This window comes from Haemaphysalis longicornis, unplaced genomic scaffold (genome assembly GCF_048455015.1).
Source record: "Haemaphysalis longicornis isolate Haplotype H1 unplaced genomic scaffold, Haemaphysalis longicornis Haplotype H1 scaffold_29, whole genome shotgun sequence".
Taxonomy (NCBI): Eukaryota; Metazoa; Arthropoda; class Arachnida; order Ixodida; family Ixodidae; genus Haemaphysalis; species Haemaphysalis longicornis.
In genome coordinates this window covers 1,020,865-1,046,966 of record NW_027526331.1, presented here as the reverse complement: position 1 = coordinate 1,046,966, position 26,102 = coordinate 1,020,865, and the positions used below count along the sequence as shown (strand labels likewise).

Sequence of the window (26,102 nt, the reverse complement as noted above, 5' to 3'; positions counted from 1 at the left end):
TCCCCTGTTGTGCTGACCAGAGGCAGGCTGTGTGTTTGTTGTCCCTTGAGTTTGGGTATTCGTGTCCATACTTTCCGTGTGTCTGAGTAGGAGTTAATTGATGTTATGAATGTACGCCAACCTTCGCGTTTTGCCTCACAGCGCACACGTTTTCCAACCGCCTTGGCCCGTTTGAACAAGAGGAGGTTACTCGGCATGGGGTACCGACGAAGGATACCCCACGCCTTGTTCTGGGCCTCTCGCGCCCGCCTACAGTCCTCATTCCACCACGGCCTCTGCTGGTTGCGCAGGGCAACAGAGGCGGCGTGGGGTATGGACTTTTCGGCGGCGTCGAGGATGTGCGCCGTGAGTAGTTGGGTTGCCTGCTCTACGTGTAGTTGTGTTATGGACGTGTAGTGTAGTTTAGATGAATCTGTAAATATGTTCCAGTTTGCTCTTGCTTCATTAAACCTGTTCTGGGAAGATGGACTGCTAGGGCCCTTACCTATATATGTTAGTGAGGTGGGGAAGTGGTCACTCCCCTATAGATCAGTGCCCACACCCCACTCAAGACATGGAAGGAGAACTGCAGATCCAATAGCCAAGTCAAGGTGCGAATAAGTGTTGTGTACCACATTATAATATGTTGGCTTTTTTGGTTGAAAAGACATGCTCCCGAGGATGTTAAGAATTTCTCAATTAGGCGACCTCGGGCATCCGTGCGAGCAGAGCCCCAAAGAGAGTTATGTGCGTTGAGGTCGCGTAAAAAAAATGAAAGGTTCGGGTAACTGATCTACCAGACCCTCGAACTCTGTGCTCGATAGTTGGAAGTCAGGAGGGATGTAAAGAGAACATAGTGTTATAAGCCTATTAAAAATTATCGTTCGAATGGCAACAGCCTCTAGGATGGTTTGTAGTTGGACAGTGTGGCACGCCAAGGTTTTCCGGGCAATGATGGCCACACCGCCTGAGGATGTGCCACCACCATCTCTATCCCTCCTAAATACCATGTATCTATTCAAGACATTTGTGTGCATGGAGTTTAAATGGGTCTCTTGGAGACACATCACACTTGTCTGATTGGAATGCAGTAACTCATAGACATCATCAAGATTTTTAAGACGGCCTCTGCAGTTCTATCGCATGATATTTTCTCTTCCCATTATTGAAGTTTAGAACTACTAGAGTATGTGTGTGTTTATGTGTCGGCTTTCGGGGCTTGTACTCTTGGACGGGGCTTTTTGATTATCTCTACTGACCTGGAGGCCGGAGCCCGTTCCTTCCGCTGTGGTGCATGCCGGAACGGCTCGACGTCTAGGTCGTCATCTGAAGGCAAGGGGGCGCGCCCAGCAGACTGGGCCCCCTAGACTTGGACTGGGCACTCTTAGCGGTGCCCTTCGTTTTGGCCGCGACCGCCGAGGGCGTCAGGAGCGCCCCGGGTGGTACAGGTGGTGCAGCGCCGGTGGGAACTGCTGCGGCTTCCTCCAGCTCCATCTCCTCCTGGCCCTCGCATGTGCTTCGGGCCGGTGGAGAGGAGGAGACAGTGGGTGCAGCAGCCTCCCCACCAGACGTGGTTGCCACCACAGCCGCTGCTGGCTCAGCGAGCGGTGCGGAGGCGAGTTGGGCCGCCGGAGGCAACCCAGGGGGGGGGGGGGGGGGGGGGGGCGGCGGGGGCGGGACCAAGTCCGACTCACGGTACTGGGTCCCTTCTCGCCACCCTTCTCGCGTAAAAAAGCTGCCGCCGGGCCGCCGATGCCGCGAGGAGTGGCGAGGAGCGGCCGGGCAAAACCTGGCGCACAATATTGGACCGCTTATCAGATGAGCGGCCACCACTGCCGCCGCTTCCACAACTGCCGATGCTCAGTTGAGCAGAACTGACTGAATACGGGGTCTTGTGCGCAGCACTGAAAGCGGGCTTTCCTGTCGAACTGGAACCCGCGGCATCTGGCAATCAGACGCGCAACTCTTGCGCTACGCGATATACAGGAACTCTACCTTCACCGGACTCGTAGCGCCACCGTGCGGGAGCTTTGGTCCCCATATGAAGCTATCCCATAGCGTTACGGAGAAGTTTCATGACCAGAAAAGCATTGAAGGACTCTGGTATGGCCAACATACGTGAGGTATACAAAGCGCTAAGCGAACCACCTGAATGGTTACCAATGCTTGATGACCTTGTTCAGCTGAAGAGATTTTAAACTTGTGTTATCGCAAAGGTGGCGAATGTTATAAAATCACTGTAACCTAGTGTTTCGTTTGAGACAAACGGTAATAAAGAAAAAAGGCCCATCTTCCCGCGAGGGGGACTCGAGTAAATGCGTCGCATAGGGGGTGGGTGTATTGCGTTAACGTTTAGTGTTTGGGGAGTTGGTGGTAGTGAATGCGTTGTATCAGCAGCTTGTTGACGTAGTTTGAATGAGTCAAGGATATAAGGCGCGTTCGTAGCGTTCCATTCTGTGTCGGCTTTTTGCCGCGGTGGGTAGAGCACCATGTACCTTGCGTTCCGCCCTCTGGGTCGTGGGATCGAAACCAGGCGCCGGTATTTTTTTTATATATAGTGTAGGGGGAGGGGTGCGGACCTGTTGTTGAGAGCGAGGAGGGTAGCGTGATGCGGAAGAGGAGGAGTGGGGGAGAGGGCGCACCTGGAACGGCTGTTGCGGACGCCGAGGCACGCCGACAACGCTGGGTGACATCGTGAGTTAAAGAAATGCTCTGCATTTAAAAAAAAGCATGTGGCCGAGTGGTCTGAAGCGCTAGGTATGTTATTGCAAGGGTTTTGCAACTAACGAGTTCGAATCCCCGAGGGTACATTCTTTTTTTTTCTAAGTTAACTTTTTCGTTTTTCGCCGATGTTTTCTAAACTGAGTTCACCTTTTTTTGGGCCGCAACGTTCATTGCTCCACGAACTAGATCACAGAACGGGCGCAGGCTGACACTGGCGCGCTAGCGAGTTCTCGTTGGCGTGCTGTTGCCATAAGCACCGACTGCTTGCGGGCAGTGGGCACAGGCCAGAATCAACAGACCCTTGGCCTGGTGCTAACACGCTTTTTACGATATAGGCATGAGTGAGGCAAGCTCCAAATACGGGGGTAAAGCGCATGGCATTTGAGCGTCTGCGGGGACGCGGAGGGCGTTGATCCACTCCGTAGGCCTCGGCTAGTGATTGCTACGATTCCAAGCCGTCCTGGGAGGCTTATCTTATGCATTTTACAGCCGACAACATGGCAGAAGCGCGGTACGACGATTACTGAGATATTGAGAATGCCCATCGAACGATGCCGTCGGATGTCAACCATGTTGTTTTAGAGAACCGAAACCGAAACATGTTTGGTTGCTAACCTTGGGCATCGTCCAATCACGGTGCATCTCCTCCCGTCGTCACAGCCTTTAGTTGGTGCGGCCGCCGCAAACCGCGCATGGTAGTTTTTAGATGCGACGCTGAGAGCATCTCTTGTCGGCGGCCCTGTCCTTCCTGCTTGCGTCCGTCGTCGTCGGCGTCCGCACTGTCCTCCGCTCACCCCCTCTCCTCTCCGATAGCGAACACTCTCTCGCGAGGGTCATTGGATTGGATTCGATTGGATTGGCTTGGCTTGGCTTGGCTTGAATTGCATTGGATTTGGATTGGATTAAAGTGGATTGTGTTGGATTGTGTTGCGTCATAGCCTCGGCAGACGCACTGGCGCCGGCGCGTGCCCAGGTTACAGCGAACATTCTCTCTCAACATCTGCGGGTGTGCGGCCCAGCGTGCTCTCACTCCGCCGGTGGGCGGCGCTGCGCGCGGTGCTGCGCATGTGCAGTACTCTCTCCGCGGTCTTCTCTCCTTCGGGCGCGCTGCCGGTGTGCCGCTCTCCGGCGGCCTTTCGGTCGACGGTTGCTCTCCGCTTGCGCTTGAACCCCCCTCAGCGTCGCATCACACCAGGGTTCCCGCGAGAGGAGGTGGGCGTAATTTTTCTTTTTTCGCGCTTTGTAAAATAATTACCGACTTGTCAACCGGATGAACAATGAAAAGTGTGCTAATTTGAGCCAGTCTACGCAGTGCAAGCAAAAACGGGAGCTCGACAAATTCACTTCAGTGTCCCTTTAAAAAAAGGTCATGACAATAGGCAGTTTTAGCATATCGTTACTGTGTTTACGTTACCGTTTACCGTGTTTGCGGGAGTAGACTGCGCAGCGCGAGAGTTACCGCGAACGGTAACTTACCGGCACAGGCTTCACCGTCGCCAGCGCTTCCGGTAACACGGTAAACGGTAACGCAAACACGGTAACGATATGCTAAAACTGCCTACTAACAGAACACTAACCGGTTACTTGTCCCAGTATAAACTAGGTACTTCGTGCTGTTACTAACTGGTCATGCATAAACCATTAAAAAGCTGCACGTGACAATTTTGATCTGCTGAGCGCGCAGCACGACGCAGACAACCAACAAATAAATTGAGAAAGAAAACCAACGAGATGCACGAGGAGAGCGAGAGCAATTTAGGTAACTTAGACATACATCTTCTCTTCTTGCTTTTATAGCCAGCAGCGGAAAGTCCTCTGATGGAGTCGGTGGTCTTGTTGCAAAAATAAAAAATTTTAGCGATACCTTTAGAATTGTGCATTTTTATGTGAGCATTAGCAAAAACTTTCAAATCGTGATTTGGAGTGGGAAAAGTGCTGTAGTTATTATGTATAATAATTCATAAATTTTTGTAACATCAGTGAATGTTATTATCTAACAAGCAGCAGTTACCAAGTGCACGGCCTTCACTAGTAACGGTTCCACACTTAGTGGCAGGACCTACGTATCGTTCGGGGGGGTAGTAAGGTTCGCAAGGAGTTAATACAGCCGTTACTACCATTTTACCAGCTTTTTTGTTAAGAATGAAGCTTCGCGTGAAAAACTGTACTGGTGCATTCAAGACATTATTTCCGAGGTGTACGATTCACGAACGTTGATACTTTTACGAACACCCTGAAATGGTCTGATCATATTTCCGATATGTGTGTCTCTGCGATGCGTAATATTTATTTTCTTCACGGGATACTAAGGCGTGCTCCAGTCAACAAGATTTTGACGCACAGCATTCTGTGTATGAATTAAGGTATGCGGAAGTTACGTGACCCTCACACATACGAAAAAGATGTGCTACTGGCACGACGGGATTGTGAAGCCATAAAGTTTGTACTTTGAAAGTACAGAAGGGTTAACTTCTGGCGCAAAAGTTAACTCCTGGTTTAATTGTATATTAGGAACCCACAGAAAAATTATTCGTATTGCCTTCTCTATAACTCCGTATTAGGAAAAATTAAATCGAAGCAACGCGAACATGCCAAAGCTTCTACGACGAGGACTCATCGTTAACAACATTATTACCGTTTATTTTCGGAAAAGCCAATAGCTATATAGAACTGTTTTCCACCTCAAACCATTCAAAATGGAAATTCGCTTCGTACCAAATTATTTTTGTGTTGTGATTTCATTACTACATTAAAAAAAATACTTGCCTCTGAGTTTAGTTCGGGGACAAATGTCCATTTCTTTTTTACTATACCTGCGTGTTTTTTTTTTCACTTTCAAATGCGTGTTGTAGGCTATTTTCGTCTATACACACTCCTGTTTGGGCCGAAGTATTGACCTAGCACCATGGTCAAATAAAATATTCGTGCGCGCTAAAATTCACGATACTATTCTACGTCATCAGTATACTAGCACGTGATCGTTTACCAAACTTTACGTGAAAGAGAAAAATATAGCAAAAAAGTAAAATAATCACGCGAGCTCTTGTGGCCAAGCCATGCGCCGGGCGTAGCAGCCATGCACACTACACTCGCAAAGCCTTCCATACACATGATGAAGCCTTGTAAACATGCAGTGCAATTTGAAAGTATTCGTCACGTACTTATGACAAGACGTGCTATTAAAGAGTCCTCAATGCCACTATAGTCAACGTCCCATTCTGAATTCGTTCTATTAAAATTAATAAAATAATCTTTACACTATTCCGCAGGGACCAGCTCGGGAGGCGACAGCCGGCGAATTTCGCCTCCTCGCCGGCTTGTCTGCGCTACAACAATGTCACGTTCTGCGCCATGCAGCTGGCCCCGGCCGCCATCTTGACCATCTTGCTGTCTGGCTTGCAGCCGAACGCAGTGGAGAAGGCGCTTCCTCCGCCCAGCATGGCTACCGGCACGTTGCAGCGCAGCCTCGGAGGCGTGTAGCCGAGCGACGTCTTGGACAGGCCGTCGGGAGTCGCGGCGCACCATTTGAAGCACGACGCGACGAAGAAGTAATGGCTAGCCGTAAAGCCCATGACGTCGGTCGCGTTGCCGGCGTCCTCGGAAGGAGCCGACCCGTTGCCCTCACGGAAGACGGCGTAAGCAGCCTCGAGGCCTACGACGTCCGCCACGTTCTCGGAAGCCCCCTTAGCGGCCTGCTCACTGCTGGCTCCAGCGTTCTTGTAAATGCCAGCGACGCACTTGTGTCTTGCCAGCTGCTCCTCTTCCATAGTGACGTCAGACTGGGGCGCTATGCCCAGCGGCCTCTCGGCAAGGGCCGCGTGCCACAGCTCGTGCGCTGCCAAGTGGCCGAAGGCGCCCATGCCGAACGCCTCGCTGGTGTTCACGAGCAGCGGTTCGAGGAGGGCGCTGGGGGAGACCAGGATGCTCGCGTACCAGGGGCTGTAGCGGACCATGGGCCGCAGGCCGGGAAAAGGACTGTCCTCTTCCCGCACTGTCTTGGTCCCGGCTCCCGCGGTTCGGTCTAGCAGCTGGGCCTTCTCCCGGTTCCGGATGGCGGCCATTGCGTCGATGTATATCTCGACGTAGTAGCCGCGGAAGTCCGGCAGGTGCGCCAGGAACTGGTCCACAGAATCTCCCGAGCTGTTCAGTCGGGACGGCCAAGCGACCAGGCTGCTCAGGGCCCCGAGGCGCTCCTCCACAAGGCTGGGCTGGCCGGTCCAAGAGCTCGCCGCAGAGCCCGTTTTGTTCTTGAGCGCCTTGAGTTTGTTGTATGCCGCTTCAATACGACTCTGTGGAACTATATCCTGCAAAAGATCCAAGAGGCGGCGTGAGGCTCCGAAGATTCAGCCACTGTTTAAAAAAACATCGCCCATTCAAGATGTCCTGTGGACGTGGGATAGCACCTATAGTAAATAGGCGGCCCCCGCCCCTATTGTTCAATGCGAAAACATACGGATGTAGAAGATTGATTCACTGTGTAACCTAACGTGCCAAAGCTGAACCTGGGCTTTTGACGTGCGCCCGAAATGTCGACATACGGGAACTTCCGCTTTTCGCCTCGATCTGACAGGCGGTCACTGCGGCCGGGATCAAACCCGCGTCTTTGGGCTCAGCAGCACAACGCCTTAGCGATTGAGCCACAGCGGGCGGTAACGGATGGAGGAGGAGCAATAACGCCACAGACAAAGATTGCGAAGTAGATGGGCAGTGTAGATAAGAAAAGCTAAGGAGAACGCGACGGCTGCCTGCATGGCTGGTTATGGACGTGGTTCTGCATCATAACGGCGCTCATTGTTTGAAATTTCTAGCGCAAGCTACGCTACGCTACCTCGGGCAGTCTGCGCGAGGTGATTAGTTTTGCCCTTGAGCGCTGGAGGTCAAACCACACCCCTTCCGCAAGCGCCCGACACGGAGCAGCGGCCCGATAACGGGAAGAGGTAGGCGAGGAGGGAAAGGAGACGTGCGCGGAACCCGTGCGCAGGATGTGTCAGAGGAAGGAGAGGAAGCCGCCGCCGCGGCGATAAGCGCGCGCTATGATGGAAGGCCATGAGGCAACATGCGGCGCAGAACCATGTGCGATAGAGGAAGACGAGCATCCAGCGTTCGTCTCTCGTACAGCGCCGAGGTTTAAACAGTGCCGTGAGGCGAAAAAGAGGATTGATTGATTGATTGATTGATTGATTGATTGATTGATTGATTGATTGATTGATTGATTGATTGATTGATTGATTGATTGATTGATTGATTGATTGATTGATTGATTGATTGATTGAAGGGTTTAACGCGCCGACGCAACGCAGGCGATGAGGTGCGCCGTAGTGGGGGGCTCCTGAATAATTTTGACCACCTGGGGATCTTTAACGTGCGCCGAAATCTCGTACACACGGGCGTTTTTGCTTTTCGCCTCAATCAGACGAAAATAAGGAAACACGCGCTACTGTAGCGCACAGCTTCGCTACTTTCAAGTCTTACATTAGTGTGAGCTTCCTTCATTTTTCATACCCACAACGGTTTCTCCAAAAAAACGTCTCTATTGCATCCGTACACAAACTTTTCCCCTGTGTGTCGGTATTTTAAGCTTACTGCGATGGCAACATCTTACCCGTATGAAAGAATTAAACCTGTCAGAATTCGCAATTCCCCTCTTCCTCACGTTTAACATGAGGAGCACTGATTGTTCGTGCCTTCTCGTCTACAGTAATCTTTAATCAAAGCTGTGCAATGGAGCGGTTGCGAAAGAGTCGTTTCTGGCTCGGCTTGTACAATTTTTTTTTACTGCGTCTGTAGCGCCTCCACTCCTCTGTGGATGAATGTTGAATATTTAGAAAAAAAAGCAATTGAAATTAGCCGAGAAGCAACAGAGGAACTCGACTGAGTTCGATAGAGTTTCAGCACGCCAAATAGCGCTGACTCAAGTGTCACTAGGAACTCTCCGCGTAGCATTGATATCAGCAATCGATTCACTGCACGGCAATGCCCATAGAGAAAGAAAAACCTTTAATGAAAGCTGAGGATGTCAGCTCCATTAACGTTAGGGCTTGCTGCTCCAGATAGGGTTGAATACAGTGAAATGACAGGGGGAAATAGAGGGAAAAAATTGTGGTTGATACGCCTGTCATAGGAATCGGTAAAACATTAAAGTGAAATGCGCAGCGAAATCTGCAGCTGAGCATGATTTGCTGATTTGACGTCAGTGCAATCTTGGTGTATCCCGGCATAAAACACTTTCGTGTTAAAATATAAAACCCGAAAACGAACAACCCTAAGTATAACGTACTCTTTGGTCCTAAAGGTTGCTTCGCCGCAAGAAGACCCTGTGTGCAGGAGTGCCCCATTTACAGGCCGCTTGCTTCGTTGTACTGGCGTCATTTCCGTGACGGATATGACGTCACTCGTATCCCGATATAAAACACGTTCGTGCTAAAAAAAATTACGCCCATCTTCCCGCGAGGGAGCCCTGGTGTGATGCGACGCATCGGGGGGTTCAACGAAGTAGTCAAAGCAAGGTCACGTCAGTGCGAGAGCGAGCGCTTGGCTGAACCGCCGCGGCGCGATACCCGCTTTATATTCACAGGGATTGAAGGAGAGGAGACAACGGAGGAGTGTCGCGCATGCGCGAACTTGCGCGCACCGGAGCAGTTGGTAACGCAGCGAAGCGCGCGCCAAACAAGCGCGCCAGCTGTGGTATGGTAATGAGCCGGAGTGAGAGTGTTGCACACAGCTGTGGGAGAGAAGAACGGAGGAGGGATGCGGACGGACGCCGCGACGACGACGCAGGAGGGACAAGCCCGAGAGCAAGAGATGCGTCGCATCTAAAAGGGGGAAATGTACACATATATAAAGCGTATATGGTCAGAGGGTTCACAGGACCTCTTCAATCCCTGCTTCCGCAAGAAAAGTACGCAGAGTCTTTGTTCCCAGCACTGCCTCGTCACGATTTCGCCAGGGTCCAAGGAAGTGTGTGAGACTTCTAGAGCACCTCCACGTCGGAGTCGCACAAGTGCCTTCGATGCTGTTGTCCGTTGACTAGCATATCGTGGGCAGCGGCTTAAAATGTGTGTAATGTTGTCAGTAGTAGAGCACTCGACACCACGGCTACTCTACCCAGCCCAGCTTAAATAAGAAGCTTCGGGTGTATGTAACGTTAAGATGCAGCCGGTGTAGCACGCCTTCAGTGCGCTTGGGCAGACCCCGAGGATGCCGGAAACAGCAGTTGGGGTCTATCGCATGGAGAGGCGCATACCTTCTCAGAGGATCCTTCCAAGCCAACAGCTGGAGTTTTCATCCTAGGTCAGATGCACCTGCTTTGCAATGCCCAAAGACTTGAGCTGTACCTTATGCGGTATAATTAAGCAGTCAGTTCAGCGCATTAAAATACCAAGCCGTAAACCTACCTGAGGTAAGAAATTCATTGATCGTAGGGTTTAACGCGCCGATGCAACGCAGGCGATGAGACGCGCCGTAGTGCAGGGCTCTTGATTAATTTTTGACCACCTGGGGATCCTTAACGTGCGCCGAAATCTCGTGCACACGGGCGTCTTTGCTTTTCGCCTCCATCAGAAAAGCGGCCGCCGCGGCCGGGTATTGAACCTCTGTCCTAGTGCTCAGCAGTACAACGCCTGAAGTAACAATTAGACGGGCAGTTTTACTCTCAATTATTGAGCGCTTCGTATCGATACACAACATGAAGATCCAAGTATTGGTCATAACAATCTTCTTGGAGCAGACGATAACCGCCAGTATGGAGGGATAACCGCTACTTTCTGTTATATACGATATGTTATTCTTGCTGTCTTTGCCACTCCCATCTACAAGCGGCCATCCATAGTTTTGAAAAACTAGAGCGCCTCCCACTGCGTGAAGAGGGGAGACCAGCGAAGATGTTTGTTTTGCTGATCACTACTTTGAGGTATTTTTTTTAATTTCTGTATTGACTGAATAGAGACACGTACACAAATTTCGTTGTTAATTTGTCGTTTATTTATATACGTGTTAAAAATTTGATCATTGGTTTATGGTCGCTACGGCAAACTGCAGTCGGTTGCACTTGGATTTTGGAATGGATATGTTCTTTGCTTTGGAAAATCATAGGTCTAAAATTGAGGGACAAGAAGAGAGAAGAGTGGGTCAGGGAACAAACTCGTGTTACGGACAAACGCGTGTTAAGTAGAAATTAAGAAGAAGAAATGGACGTGGGCAGGGCATGTAATGTGAAGACAAGATAACCGTTGATCATTAAGGGTAACAGAGCGGATCCCTAGAAAAGGCAAGCGTGGCAGGGGGCGACAGGAAGTTAGATGGGCAGAAGAGAGCAATAACATTGCGGGGATAAATTGGTCGCAGTTAACGCAGGACCGGGGTAATTGGAGATTAATGGGAGAGGCCTTTGCCCTGCAGTGGGCGTAGATAGGCTGGTAATGATGATGGTGATGATGATGTTCTTTGCACACACAAGGGAGGCTTTCGCATACATTCGCCCCGGCATTCCTCCTATTCGGAGCGAACGACCTGGGCCCTAGCTACTAATAAGCTAGTCCAAGGATGAACTGATAAGGCGCTTCAGCGGCCGCTCGGCTACCGAGCGCGAAGCCCACTGCGCCACCAATTTTACCTGTTTTGACGCTAACGCTAACGCACTTCGGCTCGAGCTATAACATTATACCGTATACCATCCATTTTTAACACTTACACCCAGCTGTACACGGTTAACGTGCACGGACGCATTGTTTCCCCCAGAACCTATAGCCGTAGGCAGCTCCGCTGCAGAATCGTCACGCGCTTAAATTCAAATCGACGCGTATACAAGCAGGGCGTGCCGTTACCTTAAAGACGTACGTGGCCAGTGCGAACGAGGTGAGCCGACTGGCGGCGTAGGCGCACGCGTCGGCATAGTACACCGTGACGGCCGTGTGGTTCTCGGGCGCGAAGAGGGCCTCGACGAGGCGGTACGAGGTGTACGGGGCCAGGTAGCGCACCACGTGGAAGCGCACGTAGAAGTCCAGCTGCTGCGCCGGGTATCCCGCCAGGAGCTCTCGGGTGAGCGCGAAAAGGCTCGCGTCGGCCGCGTACAGCGGCTCGTCGGCGCTCACGTTTCCCTTGTCGCCCAGGGCGGCGTTGAAGGCCGACAGCCACCAGTTGTCGGCACCTCCTGCTGCGCCGTTCACGTTGCTGTCGGAGGAACTTCGGATAAGGGGGAAGAAAAGTGTGCAGGTTGCAGCTAGCGTCACTAAATAAGCTACGCTTAAGAGCACCGCCACTTCGTGCACCCGGAAGCATCTGGGGGCCATAGCATTTTGTTTTTGGCTTACAGTGTCGCCATCTCTCCCAGTAAAACCGCCGCCGGTTGTGACGGGCAGAGTGTGAACGTCTGCTCTAGCGTCCGCGCAGGAGATAGAGAGAGAGAGAGAGAGAGAGAGAGAGAGAGAGAGAGAGAGAGAGAGAGAGAGAGAGAGAGAGAGAGAGAGAGAGACGCCCAGAAACGAAATGGCAGCGCCCATATGAAAACAACTATTAGCCACCAATGAAAATCCTGGCGGCACATAACAATGAGAGGAAAGAGGGCCGATACTCCGAAAGCCTTTATTTACAGACGCTAGTTACAACGGTGTTAGGGCATGCGCGAGAACGGGACGGAACGAAATAAGAGAAGGTAAAGACGGAAATACTCTAAGCGTAAATACTCCAGATAGGGAGTAAATTGCTTGTCCTCTAGCGGGCTCCGTATATGGAGTTTTATTTAGTACGCTAAGAGGGAGTATCTAATACATTCCCCTTAGGAAGGGAACTCTTTGAGGCATTTAACGGAGTATTTCTGCTCTTATTAGCAGAAGAGGGGAGCTTTCGGAGGCATTTAGCAGTGTATTTCGTGCTGTAATCCGTTGAAGAGAAGAGCGCTGAAGCTACGGTTGAAAGGATCACTTTTTATGCGAGGAGAAAGAGAACAAACGTTTATTGAACTAGCAAGAAATGGGCTTGGATTGAAGGCGGCCAGCGTCCGAGATGCCCTGAGCGCGGACGGCGCCGACAGCCCGCTGGGCCAGACGACGCTGATTGTCCAGGCCGGTGCTCGCCAGGGCTCTCTCCCATATTTCAGTAGTACAGGGCGGAGAAATCGGACATCAGAAAGGAGAATTTCTACGATAATTCCAACGCCAGTGCTTTGCTTTTTCAGACTAGAGCAGGTTGCTTGAGAACTAAGAGCTTTGTGGGGAAGTATACACAAAAATGACGGGGCATGCGTGGTCTGCGGAAAGGAAACAAACTATCCGGAACATAGTGTTGGAATGTGAGCGTATCCATCCAAAGCTATACGAGGGATATATTCAGCTTCCTGAAGCCCCTGGAATTACCTGTAGCACCGAGGGAGTAAACTTCTGTGCTGTCGAAACGACTAGAAGGAGATTAGAATAGTGAAGGATGAATATCACAGGGGGAATATTGCCCAGGACAGCTACCACCTGTAACAGACACCGTGACCCTGCCCTAAGAGCAACGCTAGAGTTAAACCAGCAGTACAACACAGGTATATTAGATTCTCTGGTGAGATTGCATGTCGTCACCCAGTAACCAAGCGGATACCATTAATAATCAGTCAATAATCAGTGCAAAGGTGCAGGTTGGTGTTAATCTGTGGGGATTGGTCACAACCGCCTACCATACTGCGTAGCGTTCGGGGTTCTGTCACAAAATCGGAATCCGGCTCTACCTTTATTCGAAAGAAGCTAACGAGATTACAAAAGAAGACCACCAAGTAATAGCTGCTATAGATAGAACTTGAACACAGCCTTTCAAAAGGCAAGCCACCCTATTCACGGGACGTTAATTTTGGCCTTGAACATGGTTGTGGTCCTCCTTTTCCTCCTCCCGCCTCCTCCGCCCGCAGTCCACGACACCAGGGTTGCCTGCAGCTCGGCGCACTTTCTGATAAGCGTATCACGAAGTAGAAAGTATTTCGATTTTTGAAAAGTTTCAATAACAATCATGTCAGTTTTAATGCAAACATCCAGGCAATGAAAAAAAAACCTGCAGTAGTGGTAACACAACGCTCCCTCACCCAGTCAATATGGCGTCAATTGGTCTCGTTCGTGCTGTTGTGCCATTCTATGCTGCCTCTAGTTACGTTTCATCGCACCGCCTGAATGCTGACAAAATGCTCAATAACTTCCGGTTCCAATAATCAGTTCATGAGGGAACTTATTTAGGCTGTTCAATAAAGAAAAAAATATGCGCCAGTCCACCCTGTGAAGGCGGTTGGAAAGAAGCTGTAAACGACACCCACAAGGATTACCCATGATACGTCACTTGAATTCACACGCGTAGCTCTACAAAGAGGGAAACCAGAGACAAGTGAAATGCACTAACCACACTAGTTATTACCTCAAAGATACACTCTTTGCTAAGGTAAAATCAATGCACGATTCATGAACTGTAGTTGGTTCAGTTGTATTGGTGAATCACATGAGTGGAAACTTTTTATAAAACTAAATGAAGCTCAAACCCGGTGTTAGACGGCCTCACTTCTCCGTCTCTGCCGCTGCCTACGGAGGCGACGAGATCGGCGACAGACACGGCGAAGAAGTGAGATGCCATGAGTTGGTGTGAGCTTCCTTTAATTTTTATAACTCATAGCGCATGCGCAAGGTGCGCACGCGGCCGCTACACGTGCCGTGGGCGGAGCGCACAGTGGCGCGAGAGGTCGCGTGACGCTATTACATGGCATTCAGTGAGAACGCAAGGGGGTAAACCCGCAGATGTGCTCGGTGAGTGCACTGTCTGTCTCCCCTGTCTCCGCGTGGGCTCGTAGCTCAATCGGTAAGACAACGGGCTCTCGCTCCGTTTCTCTATTCGTTCCGGTTTCGATTCCTGGCGGTGCCAGTATATTTATTTATTTGTTGCCGTATGTTTTCCGTTGGCACCAACGGTCGCGACTGAACGCTTGGAAGGAAGAGGTAAAAAGCTTCGCCTTAAAAGGAAATAGTGTGTGAGAGGTTCCCCCGATAACACAGCAGCACGATAGTGAATTTTCGTTCGTGGAGCGCCCCACGAGTTAATATTGAGCGTGTATACGCCTGCTGAGTTTGTGCGCAGTATGCGTGTTTTAGTTTGTGTTTGTAATCCAAGTACGATGTCATGGTGAGAAAGCACGTGGCTTTGGTCTTACTATTTACTTATGTGTGGCGTTTTCAATAAAACAAGCTGTGATTTCAACGACATCCTGTATTCTTCCCTTTCTCATGTATTTGTCTACTGCGCTGTCCCTCAAGATGTTTAACAAATGTCAACTTGTCCAAATGCCGTTTCTCCTCATTGGTACGGGGTTGATGGCTTTAATGACGACGCTAGCATGTTTAACGTAATGATGGCGCATAACCCAGGTGGGTATACAACACGGCCTTTGCGCGATGTTTTCAGCAAATACGCTGTTTTATTTTTCCAGGGCGCTGCCATATTCTAGTAGTTGCGCTACAGTAGTAGGCCACTACATAGAATATGGCAGCCGTAGTAGGCCGCTCTGCCCTTGTGGGTATTCTGACTGCTTCTCTCACTTAGCCGACTCCAGGGCATTTTGCCGGGTATGGGCACTTTTTACTGCCCCCAGATATGCATGATGCGCATGCGCGCGCGTTGATCGCGTCTACTACCCACCTAAGAAGAAAAAAGTTATTTCTTTCTCGTGTATACAGCGGGCTAAAAGTTTTTAAAAACCTTCAGACGGAGGATACGCATCTTGTTTTCACAAGAGTGGCTAAAACCCCAGGAGTCACGAACCAGTCATGTTGCATCTAGCTCCTTGTGAGCCCTGCCTCGGCCAAAACCTGGAACACATTTGATCCTGTTCAGTCCTCTCAGCACTTACAGCATTGTGGATCAGTAAGAAAAGAGAACATCGCATTCGTTTTTGAACGCTGTTTTCTTGTCTATAGGAGCACAGCCGTTTCAAAAAAGCACACTTTAAGGCGCTGCCCAGGCGAGTTTTGGTGGGAACTCACCCTGTGGCTTCCAGGGCGGTAATCTGGCCGAAGGTCACGAAGCTGTCGCTCCCGAGCGAAAGCGCGGCCGAGGCGGCCATCTTGGTGGTGACGTCGACGTCCATCTTAACCAGGGCTGCGGCCACCTTCTCGCGCGGCGCGTTATTGTCGCCGGAGAGGACGTTGACGAAGCTGCGGATGCAGTCGGCCAGGGCCTGCGGGCTCAGCAGCTGCTCTCGGTGTCGCTTCCACTTCAGCAGCGACTCGCTGTGAGCCACGCTCACAATGCGGCGGCTCTCGTTGCGCGGGTCCGGGGCCAGACGGATCTGGCGGAAGGCGTCCGTAACACAATTATTGGCACAGTGTAATTTGAAGCACGTTACACGACTTCGGGAACATAGCTTTTATTCACACAGCGAGGTTATCAGTCGGAATATATGTACATATACTCGGTTACAACTCAAGAACGGCACCACCTCATGTGGTGTATCACTCCGCCAAAGCGCCGTACCCGTGACGTCAGTGCGCGCGCGTTTTGAAAGGGGTTTGCTATGAATGCGTGATATCGTCTGCCTTGTCTCACGCAGTTTGTTTGTCGTCACTGGAGTCGTTTATAAGCATATTATGTCCAAAAAATCACGGGAACGGCTCACGCCATGTTCAAAATATTCTTAGTAACGCCCTACTTGCGCCGCGCGGAGAAACATCCGGCCACGGTGATAAGGCACAGCGGCAACTTCCGGTGCCGTTCTTAAGTTGTCACCGAGTATAAAATAACTGTGCGGCGCACAGCTGAATTTGTGTTGTAAATAAGAGAACCTCTCGGTAAGCGGCTTGAAAGGAAACGTGTATCGGTCCAACGGGCTGTGAAAAGAAGAACGCAAGGGGTTACATTTAGGGATAAGAAAACTGCGTGTATTAGGGAACATACTTCTGTGAAGACATTCGAGTTGAAATCAGGCGATTAAAGGTGGCGCAGCTTACACCGGTGGCGCAAGGCTGGAGAAACAGCGGAGGTGAGGGTTGATCTAGCTCTTCTCCCTCTGGAATCTGCTGTCGTGTGGGGGAGCGACGAGCGCGGTACTTGAGATCTTTCGTTCTCCGCTGCTGTTTAGGCGCGGGGGCTCGGTCGCGATAGTCGTATTTGGATCGTATACCCATCTCATATATTCTTGAGTAGCGAACGATGGCGTTCGCGCAGCGCTTGTTCTTCCACGGGGGTTACATACTCCTTCGGCAGACCCATATTTTGCGGGTGTCTAAAGGATGTGCTCGGCGCGGAGCTACGAGGCTATGTGTGTCGCCGACGCGCCTTCTTTTATGCCTCGCGTTCTCCTAGTGGAGTTGAGCCCGGCTGTGATGCTAGCCCTCGACGCTGCTGGAATCTAAGCCCTACGACGGGTGAGCCATCGCCTCCTGTGTTTTTTCAATGCCAAACGCATCGCCCGCTTCACAATGGGAGGAAGGTGGGGCCCCAAGCTTAACTGGCATAAGATCCTTAAAATTACTAAGGTAGCGCCATTGTATGATCTCGCCGCCTTTCGCCCTCACCCGCGCTCCTTCCCTCCGCCATGCTTTGCTATTTTCTTTTTCTCCGACCAGCGCCGCCCACCATTGGCCAACAGAAAAGTCACGTGGTAGCTCTGCCGTTTTTTAGATGCAGAGCATCTGATTCACTCGCGTTGTCCCTCCGGCGTCGTCGTCATCGGCGGCGTTGTTCGCCCCTCCCCCATTCTCCTCGCCGCGCCAGCTGCGCTCTCCGCCGCTCACACCCTCTCCTATCCGATAGCGAACACTCTCTCGCGAGGGGCATTGGATTGGATGCGATTAGATTGGCTTGGATTAGATTGGGTTGGCTTGGCTTGGCTTGGCTTGGATTGGATTCGATTAAAGTGGATTGTGTTGGATTGTGTTGCGTCATAGCCGCGGCAGACGCGCTGGGGCCGGCGCATGTGCAGTACTCTCTCTTCCGCGGTTTCCTCACCTTCGGGCGCGCTGCGCATATAACCGGTGTGCCGTTCTCCGGAGAAGCAACATCCACGCTTGGCTCAAACCCCTAGAGTCCACGCCGCTTTACAATACGCCAACGTCGTCATCGACTGGGACCGGCTTACGCAGTCCCCTCAACGTTATGCGCGCTATAAAACGCGGTCCCTTCGCCGCTCCGCCTATGCGTCGCATCTACACAGGGGTTCCCGCGAGAGGAGGTGGGAGTTTTCTTCTAGGAAAACAAGTTTTACTTCTGCCTCCACGGCCGGGACGGCTCGCCGGTTGGAACATTGCGCAACACCGCCTGTGCGGCACTATGTTTGGCTGCGCAGCTTCAGTGCCGGCTTTATTGTACGCGCCAGCGAATAGCAAAGAAAGAATTAGCTGCTCGTTTCGAACAAATATCGCATCGGTGTCGCTTTATGTTGCTTCGCGGTGCCGATGTGTTGTACCTTAGGCAGCGAGAATAGGGTAAGGGATGGAAGACTTCGTTATTCCGCCCGGGAAACGCGACACAGAAAGGAGAAAAGTTAGTTTGGTTGCATATCTTTGAACGGGAATACTTCAAGCCGACGCTGTCATCAATCTTTTGCAAGGTAAGTTTCTCAACGCATGTTCTTTCCCTGTTAAATTCTGCGCACGCATGAGTGGTCACTTACAAAGAAATGCGTATTCCCTCCGCGACCGCCGTCCACCCTTTGTTCTGAGTAGGCAATGCGTGCAGCGGCGAGTTCGTCATGACGTACGCTTTGCTTTGGATAAGAAGCCGTGTATTTTTTATGTGCGCACTTGACTCCCATCATAATTATCAGCGGCATAACATGTTCAGTCGGTTGTCGTAAGGTTTCCGTGACGTAAGAATTGTTCTCCTGAATTCGCGCTTGTTTTGGCCGACGGCAGCTTGCGTCCGACCATGTAGCGTGTTCGTTCTGGGTGCGTGTCAGCTCTTTGTGGCGTGAAGTCATGTTTTGTGTTTAATCGACCCGGGTAGTATTATAATCCCGTTGTTATGATATTGAAGCGATTTGCTGCGTAACATGTACTTGGTCGGTGCGGCGCAAACTGAGGCTGTAAAGAGAAAAAAAATGCGGCCAGGTAAAATAAAAACGGCAAAGCACTCAAAACTGCGCGGAATTAAGGTAGGATGTATGTCGGTAGTAAAAGCGGGCGCAGACTGAACGCTGCTAATGATTCACAACCATCGCAAGAAAGGCGAATGTAAGGGCGCCAGCGCAGCGCTCGAACGACGGCATTCGCGAATGAAGCGCTCTTTATACTGCCGCAAACCGTGAGCAAGCCCTCTGTGCACTACCACAGTCACGCGAATGCAAGAAAGGAATGCAAGAAAGGATCACCGTAGTTGAAGATGTAGCAATTTAGTTTTTTGTCATCGAGATTGAGCACTGCAGTACTCAAATGCAAACTTTTCTCATTGCATTTACAGTTCAGCATTGATATTTGTGCATTAAAAAAAAATTAGGTGCCTTTACGGTTATTTCTCCTAGTATTGTTATTTCTCCTTATCCATTTTTTATTTGCTTTCAGTAAACTTTTGGCAGTCTGAATATGTACAGGAAAGAGATTCTGTACGTCAAAACTGAACAATTTCTACTAGTTGAAGTGAAAGGCTGCAGACGCAGATGCAGACCCTCTGAATTTCTGTTTCCGTGTAGTCAATAGTATACGTTCGGCTTTTAAAAAAATGTTAGTTTTCGTGCTTTATGTCTTTATGCGAACGGGTATGGTCTCTTCATTGTATTTTGTCTAAAATACCATCAAGTACAGAATGGTAAGCGTGGAGTACAACATGGAAGTCGGGAGCGCAAGATGCGCGTGACGTTCGGTATTGCATAGGTTATGCGTATCGGAACAAAACGCGTCGAAGTGTTCAGTGAGAGCTGCGAGGTATGTGCCACTCCAAGCTAGTTGCGTGCTTAGTAAAATTACACTTGCGCGTGCGGCGAACTTCTGCTGGTTTGCGCTTCCGCCGCGCACCGAGTCGTAGAGCGGGCGGCCAGGCGGGCATCTAACTACGGAAATCAGCGCCACCGCGCGCCAGGCATGAACCGGCGCATCGCTTTTGACCAGCAGTCAGAAGGGAAGACGGAACCCACGTGAGGCGTTGCTAGCCCAGACCGCCATTTTCATCACATTGGCATGGGGAGTAAAAAGGATACTGCACCTAGAGAAACCTTTCTTCTCAGGAAGGTGTTGAAACCGTGGCCCAAAGAACATTATACTCGGTTACAACTCAAGAACGGCACCACCTGATGTAGTGTATCACTCCGCCAAAGCGCCGGACCCGCGACGTCAGTGCGCGCGCATTTTGAAAGGGGTTTGCTATGAATGCGTAATATCGTCTGCCTTGTCTCACGCGGTTTGTTTGTTGTCACTGGAGTCGTTTATAAGCATATTAAGTCCAAAAAATCACGGTAACGGCTCACGCTATGTTCAAAATATTCCCAGTAACGCCCTACTTGCGCCGCGGGGAGAAACATCCGGCTACGGTGATAAGGCACAGTTGTCACCGAGTATAGCCACCATATTCACGGGCACGCGACGCCGCGGGTGAGGGCAAAGAAAAAGAGGAGAGCGGCGGCGAAGGAGGGAGCGGTTGGCGGTACCTTAGTAATTTTAGGGACCTTAAACTGGCATCCCCCACCGTAGCTGACTTCAAGAGCGGATTGTGCCTTGTTTTTAAAGCCATCGGTGTTCGAGATTGCTGAAGTAGCGGCGCTCTGGCTACAGATGGAAAAGGGAACGCCCTGGCGGAGCACGTTTTGTCAACGTTGCCGCTTTCCACCACGCGTCGCCCCGATATTAACCGGTCACGCGACTGAAGCAGTGGGAAGGCTAGCAGTTGGGGCAGAGTGGCCGGAATATAATGAATGGGCTTGGTTGGCCGCTCGGGGCTGATACGTTTGGCATTTTAAAGGAGCCATGAAGACAAAATACAAGTTGGATTTATTAGAAAGACTGCTTAGTCCCGATAACAATTGTACCAATATCATCGCAATCTTCGAACAAATAACGGAGATATTAAAGAAAACGTGTAAAGCAGTTGCGACCCCATAGCCAATTTCCCGCAACTCTTCTATGACGTCATGGAACCTTGTTTGTGCGATTGGAGGCCGCCTAAATGACCAGTCGCGACGACACATGACTGGACGTCTGTAATGGGACCTCTATTTCCATTTGACCACATCACTTGAAATCTAACGTGCAGTTAACGCACTGAAAATTGTTTTATTGTTGGCCCGTATGACGTCATTTTTGCTCATAACACGTCACGGTGGCGCAAAATTTAAAAGTTTTTAAATACTTCTTGGTTTTACTTCGTTAAAAAACATCTTTTGTGGATGTAATGGAGCTGAGTGAGATACCGAATCCTAGTCCAAATTAAGCGAAGTTGTATTTTCTCTTCATGGCTTCTTTGAAAATAGAGGAGGCGATGGTTGAGCCCTGCTGGAAGGCTAGGCCAGGAGGCTAGCTAGCGCATGCCCTCCGCTGATATATCTGACGCGCGCTGCTTTCGCGCTCTCCCTCGTCACTGAGGCCCCAGGTTCGTCTTTTTTCTTTGAAGTTTTTTTTACTTTGCCACCGGACCAGGCAGAAGCTTAAACAGCTCCGCTTTTAAAAATGGGCATCGGTGTGACCTGTCATTCACATGAGGACAAGAGGGGGACCATCCAATTAGCAGGGTGGCTGCCAATATACCGTAACGGCAATATGGGTATGACAAAGACTCGATGGAGGGATGACCTGCGGAAATTCGGGCGCAAAGAGCAGTGTCGCGGAATGGGCAGCATTCCAAATAAATTCCAAAGAATTGGAACTTTCCATTATTCCATTCTTTTCAATCCCGCGGAATGTCAAAATTTTGCCCATTCCCACTCCGGGAATGGCCATGGTTTAATTCCATTCCTGTAACTCCTCAACACAGGAAGTATACCTCTTGGTAACTGTATCGAGTTACCTGCAGAGTCACTAAAACGCAGATTATTGTGGCTCTAGAGTTGCGTACGAAGTAAACGCAACGCTGCCGCTATCAGACGCGTTACGAACTGAAAAAAAAAATGCGTGCACGTCTCCAAAACCGGGGGATGCCAGCGGCGTGCTGGCATCTCGTGCCGAACCACCACCCTTCTAACTAACAAAGGGCCAGTATTCAGGACCAAAATTATAGTGTTTGCACGATCAGCGTGATTTAATGGGTTGCTCCCGAAATGCGCCAGACCAAGAACACGGTTCAATCTGCTTGTTTCATTGTGCCCTGCCCTTCGCGTGTTAGCCTCCTACGCGCTTCGCGGATCATCATATCAGCGTCGGTAGACTGCTGTAGCTAAATATTAGCTCTCCGATAGTTGATACGGTTGATATTTTGCACTCGTCTTGTGAATGTCCGCTGTCTGTTTGCTTCGTCTTCCGCAAACAGTCACGCAGGTGCACGTAGACCAACTATACTCGGTGACAATTTAAGAACGGCACCGGAAGTTGCCGCTGTGCCTTATCACCGTAGCCGGATGTTTCTTCGCGCGGCGCAACTAGGGCGTTACTGGGAATATTTTGAACATGGCGTGAGCCGCTCCCGCGATTTTTTGGACTTAATATGCTTATAAACGACTCTAGTGACGACAAACAAACTGCGTGAGACAAGGCAGACGATATCACGCATTCATAGCAAACCCCTTTCAAAACGCGCGCGCACTGACGTCACGGGTCCGGCGCTTTGGCGGAGTGATACACTACATGAGGTGGTGCCGTTCTTGAGTTGTAACCGAGTATAGCCCCCATCCTATAGCATTGCGGGGAATTATCGAAGCGCTAGCGCTGGAAGACAAAATGAGGTACGCGCTCGCAAAGCGTCCACTCTATTAGGAGGTAAAAAAAAATTTTTTGATCAGAGCAATGCTCAGTTTTTGTAAAAAAGATGTGCAGTCTTCGTCTGATTCACCTATATTTTTCGTTCGGCTCCCCCCTTTTTTCGGCACACTGGACATAAATAAAAGTTTATGTGGTACACCTTTGCGTGTGTTCTTTTTCTCTTCATCTCTTTGACGTCAGCTGCGCAATTCAATTTTAAACTCGGCATGCACCAGCTGGGCCAACAAATGACCCATTTCGCAATAAATACGCGGCAGTACACGAGACGCTGGACTATACGGTTCCTGTCGTTTAAAAGAATTTGGAGAGCTTTTCGATTTGCACTCAACGTGCTTGCTGTTCTGCCGTATAATTGATGACCAAAATTCAAACTTGGGGCGTTTCACGCACTGAAGCAGCACTTGGGCTATAAGCCACGTTTTTTTTTTTTTTTTTTTTGCCACCAGGGCATTTTATGCCTGTGCTAAACGGTAACTTTCAATTGACTCTTGCCCACAACTGCGCCTTTAAATATAAGTGCTTACAATGGGGCTCTCGATAGACGATTGGCTCGACGGCCTTCGGAAGGCCTTTGAGACAGCCGTGTAGCTCAGGCATTAAGACGCGCGCGCTGGATTCTCGACCCATGGAGAACGCTTTCTCTTTTCACCTCTATACCTGCAAAGCAGCCACTGCGGCCGGAATCGACCCCGCGTCCTTGGGCTCAACAGCACAACGCCTTAGCCACTCAGCCACCGCTGCGGGCACTACCGTTGATCTTGCATCTGCCAGCAAGGTTGAATGTGGAACACCGACTTGCAAACCGCCCCCGTAGCCCGGGGCGAATTACGCGCTCCCGAAAGGCGAATTTGCGGCGGCGCTGTTACCTTGAAGAGGATGTCGATGTCCAAGTTCAGCGCCAGGGACACCAGGAGATCGAGCATCTCCTGCGGATTCCTGAGAGTTTGCGAGAGCGACGAGACGCCGCTGTGGCTGGCGTTGAAGAGCAGCTCGTTGATTTTCCAGGGGACGTCGATGCGGCGCGTGTGCACCTCCACGCACGACAGGTAGCTGATGGCCGCCTTGTCCAGCGTCGAGAGGGGCTTGTCGGGCGCCGGCAGGCTCGCCATGCGCTCGCGGAGCTTCTCGTTGGCCGTCCGGTACACCCGGCCCTGAAAGGGGTCATTCATACAAAACACAAGTTCGGTTCATTCGAACAATTCCCTTGTTAGAATAACACTGACCCCACTTATAACGTATGCACTTTGCTCAAAACACCTATTAATTTTTAAAAAAAACGAATGACCATGCGACCCACTAGCTCATTTCCCGCAGTAGAACCCATGACGTAATATGCACAACTGTGCGATTGGCTGATGCCGGCAAACGCAAACGCACGTTAGGCACGGTTTACGAGCTTGCGGTACGAGCTATTTGCGCCTAAACATAAATTTATTTATTTATTCGACACTGCAGTCCGTATACCAAGCAGAATGCATATCCATTTTGTAGCAACACGAATAGTGGGGCAAACAATGAAAGTTATGGGAGTACACTTAAACATAGAGGTACTATACTCGGTGACAACTTAAGAACGGCACCTGAAGTTGCCGCTGTTCCTTATCACCATAGCCGGATGTTTCTCCGCGCGGCGCAAATAGGGCGTTACTGCGAATATTATGAACATGGCGTTAGCCGTTCCCGTGATGTTTTGCACTTAATATGCTTATAAACGACTCCAGTTACGACAAAAAAACTGCGTGAGACAAAGCAGACGATATCACGCATTCATCGCAAACCCCTTTCAAAACGCGCGCGCACTGACGTCACGGGTCCGGCGCTTTGGCGGAGTGATACGCTACATGAGGTGGTGCCGTTCTTGAGTTGTAACCGAGTATTGGCGGTGAGATGTTTGAGTGGCGCCCCCTGGCTCTGACGTCGGCTTAGGGACTCGCGCCGCTGTCGTCTGCTACACTCCGCTTGTGAGGGGCAGCAGTGCCTGGGCTAGAAATCGCCCACTTCGTTGCTGTAGTGCGTTAAAAAGCGTATTTCTAGCGACTAAGCTATTTTGCCAGCTTCTGACGCATCTGAATAATTTTAAGTTGTATCCCCCACAAGTTTGCAACACACGAAGAGATGGAGAACAGCTTTCTTCAGAGTATCGGTCAGAAGATCGTGTGTAACTCGTCCTTTCTTGCTTATTCGCGAGGATCAGCGATCAGAGCTTCTCGATAAGTATTCAAAATGCGTAGGCTTCCCTGCAGTATTTTTGAGATGATCCAATGAAGACTCAACAGTTTAATGCTACGTACCAAGCAACGGCCTCTACACGTGCATCGCACAGAAGGAAATAAAGCGGCTTTCTTCTGTTTCCTTCGTTTTTGTCTTGTATCAGATTAATGTTTCTTGCTTTTTTTCTGCCCAACGCATTAATTTTTCTGCGCCATCACCAACTTCTTATTAGGAGGTTTCGGGATGTTTGGGAGGCTCACAAAGGTCGTGTGGATACTTCCTTCATGTTGTATGTCATACATTCCCTTCTTCACAAATTGGCTTTCATTACGGCTGCGTGCAAGAAGGTGCATATCCACAACGTGCTTTGTTTATTCACATGCAAATACAATGACAAAGCTTGTGCTACGCCCCCGCAATCGCGCCCTAAACGACGTGGTCCACAGTACTTGAAGGCGGATTTTGTGCTCCGAATTTCTATCGTAATTATATCGTTATCATAACGAACTGACTCTCAACGTGAACAATGATGACATGATTATGTGTTGAAGGCATGATATACTCGCTAACTAACGTAATAAATAGTATACCTGCATATATTACAAGAATCGAACCCGAAGAAGAATTCCAAGTAGCTCTTTATTGCCATGCAGGCGCGAAGAACAAATCCTATTCTACTCGGGATGGCGTTCTATAATTTGAAGTAAATTACTTTTACTCTCTTGTCCTGGACTGAGGACCCGTCCCACTAACCAGATCGATTTAATTGTTAAATAAAGTTTTCCCCTCCTCCTCCTCCTCCTCTTGAGTGCAGTTTTCCTATAACGCATATCCGAATATCGGGAAGATATGGCTGTGCAAAATGTTCCGAAATATCCCTCCAGGTCTTAAGAAACATATATGTGTTACTATAAATTTAACCAAGACGTGACTCGTTTTGCTCAATAAACCTCCATACTGGTTAGATGCCTGGTATAGAATCAGCACGCGCGTATATACACACTGGGTTATTTGGAACTCAACCTACAGTTTTTGCAATCTATAGTGCATGTCGGCAAATTTTTATGCCTTGACAACGTAAAGTGATGTGACAAAACACGTTCGAGCGGTCGGCAAGGTTGCAAAAACTGTTTGACCTTACATATGATTACCGGGAATCGTAATGCCTTCGGCCAAACCCAACAGCCCTGAAGGCCTAGAATTTGTTGTGGTCTTCCATTTTCGCTGTTGTCGGTTATTAGCAGCTGACTGTTCCTTTTGTTCGAATGCTTACTTGAGAAGTTGACGCCTAGCTCCGACTGTTCGCGCTCCGCTCAGGACCGGCTTCGCAAGGAATGGGGTGGCGCC

General features: G+C 50.1%; 1 protein-coding gene across 1 annotated transcript in view; it reads right to left on the bottom strand.

Moving 5' to 3' along the window:
• Window positions 1–5,563: 5,563 nt before the first annotated feature.
• Window positions 5,564–26,102, bottom strand: part of LOC144173083 (endothelin-converting enzyme homolog) — a 30,705-nt gene continuing 10,166 nt past the window's right edge. Inside the window, exons 3-6 of the mRNA XM_077701598.1 lie at window positions 23,411–23,695; window positions 15,693–15,997; window positions 11,526–11,871; window positions 5,564–7,007 (exon numbers count right to left, since the gene is read on the bottom strand). Of these exons, the coding sequence (XP_077557724.1) occupies window positions 6,030–7,007; window positions 11,526–11,871; window positions 15,693–15,997; window positions 23,411–23,695 (1,914 nt within the window). The 3' untranslated portion in view covers window positions 5,564–6,029. The remainder of the gene's footprint in view (window positions 7,008–11,525; window positions 11,872–15,692; window positions 15,998–23,410; window positions 23,696–26,102) is intronic.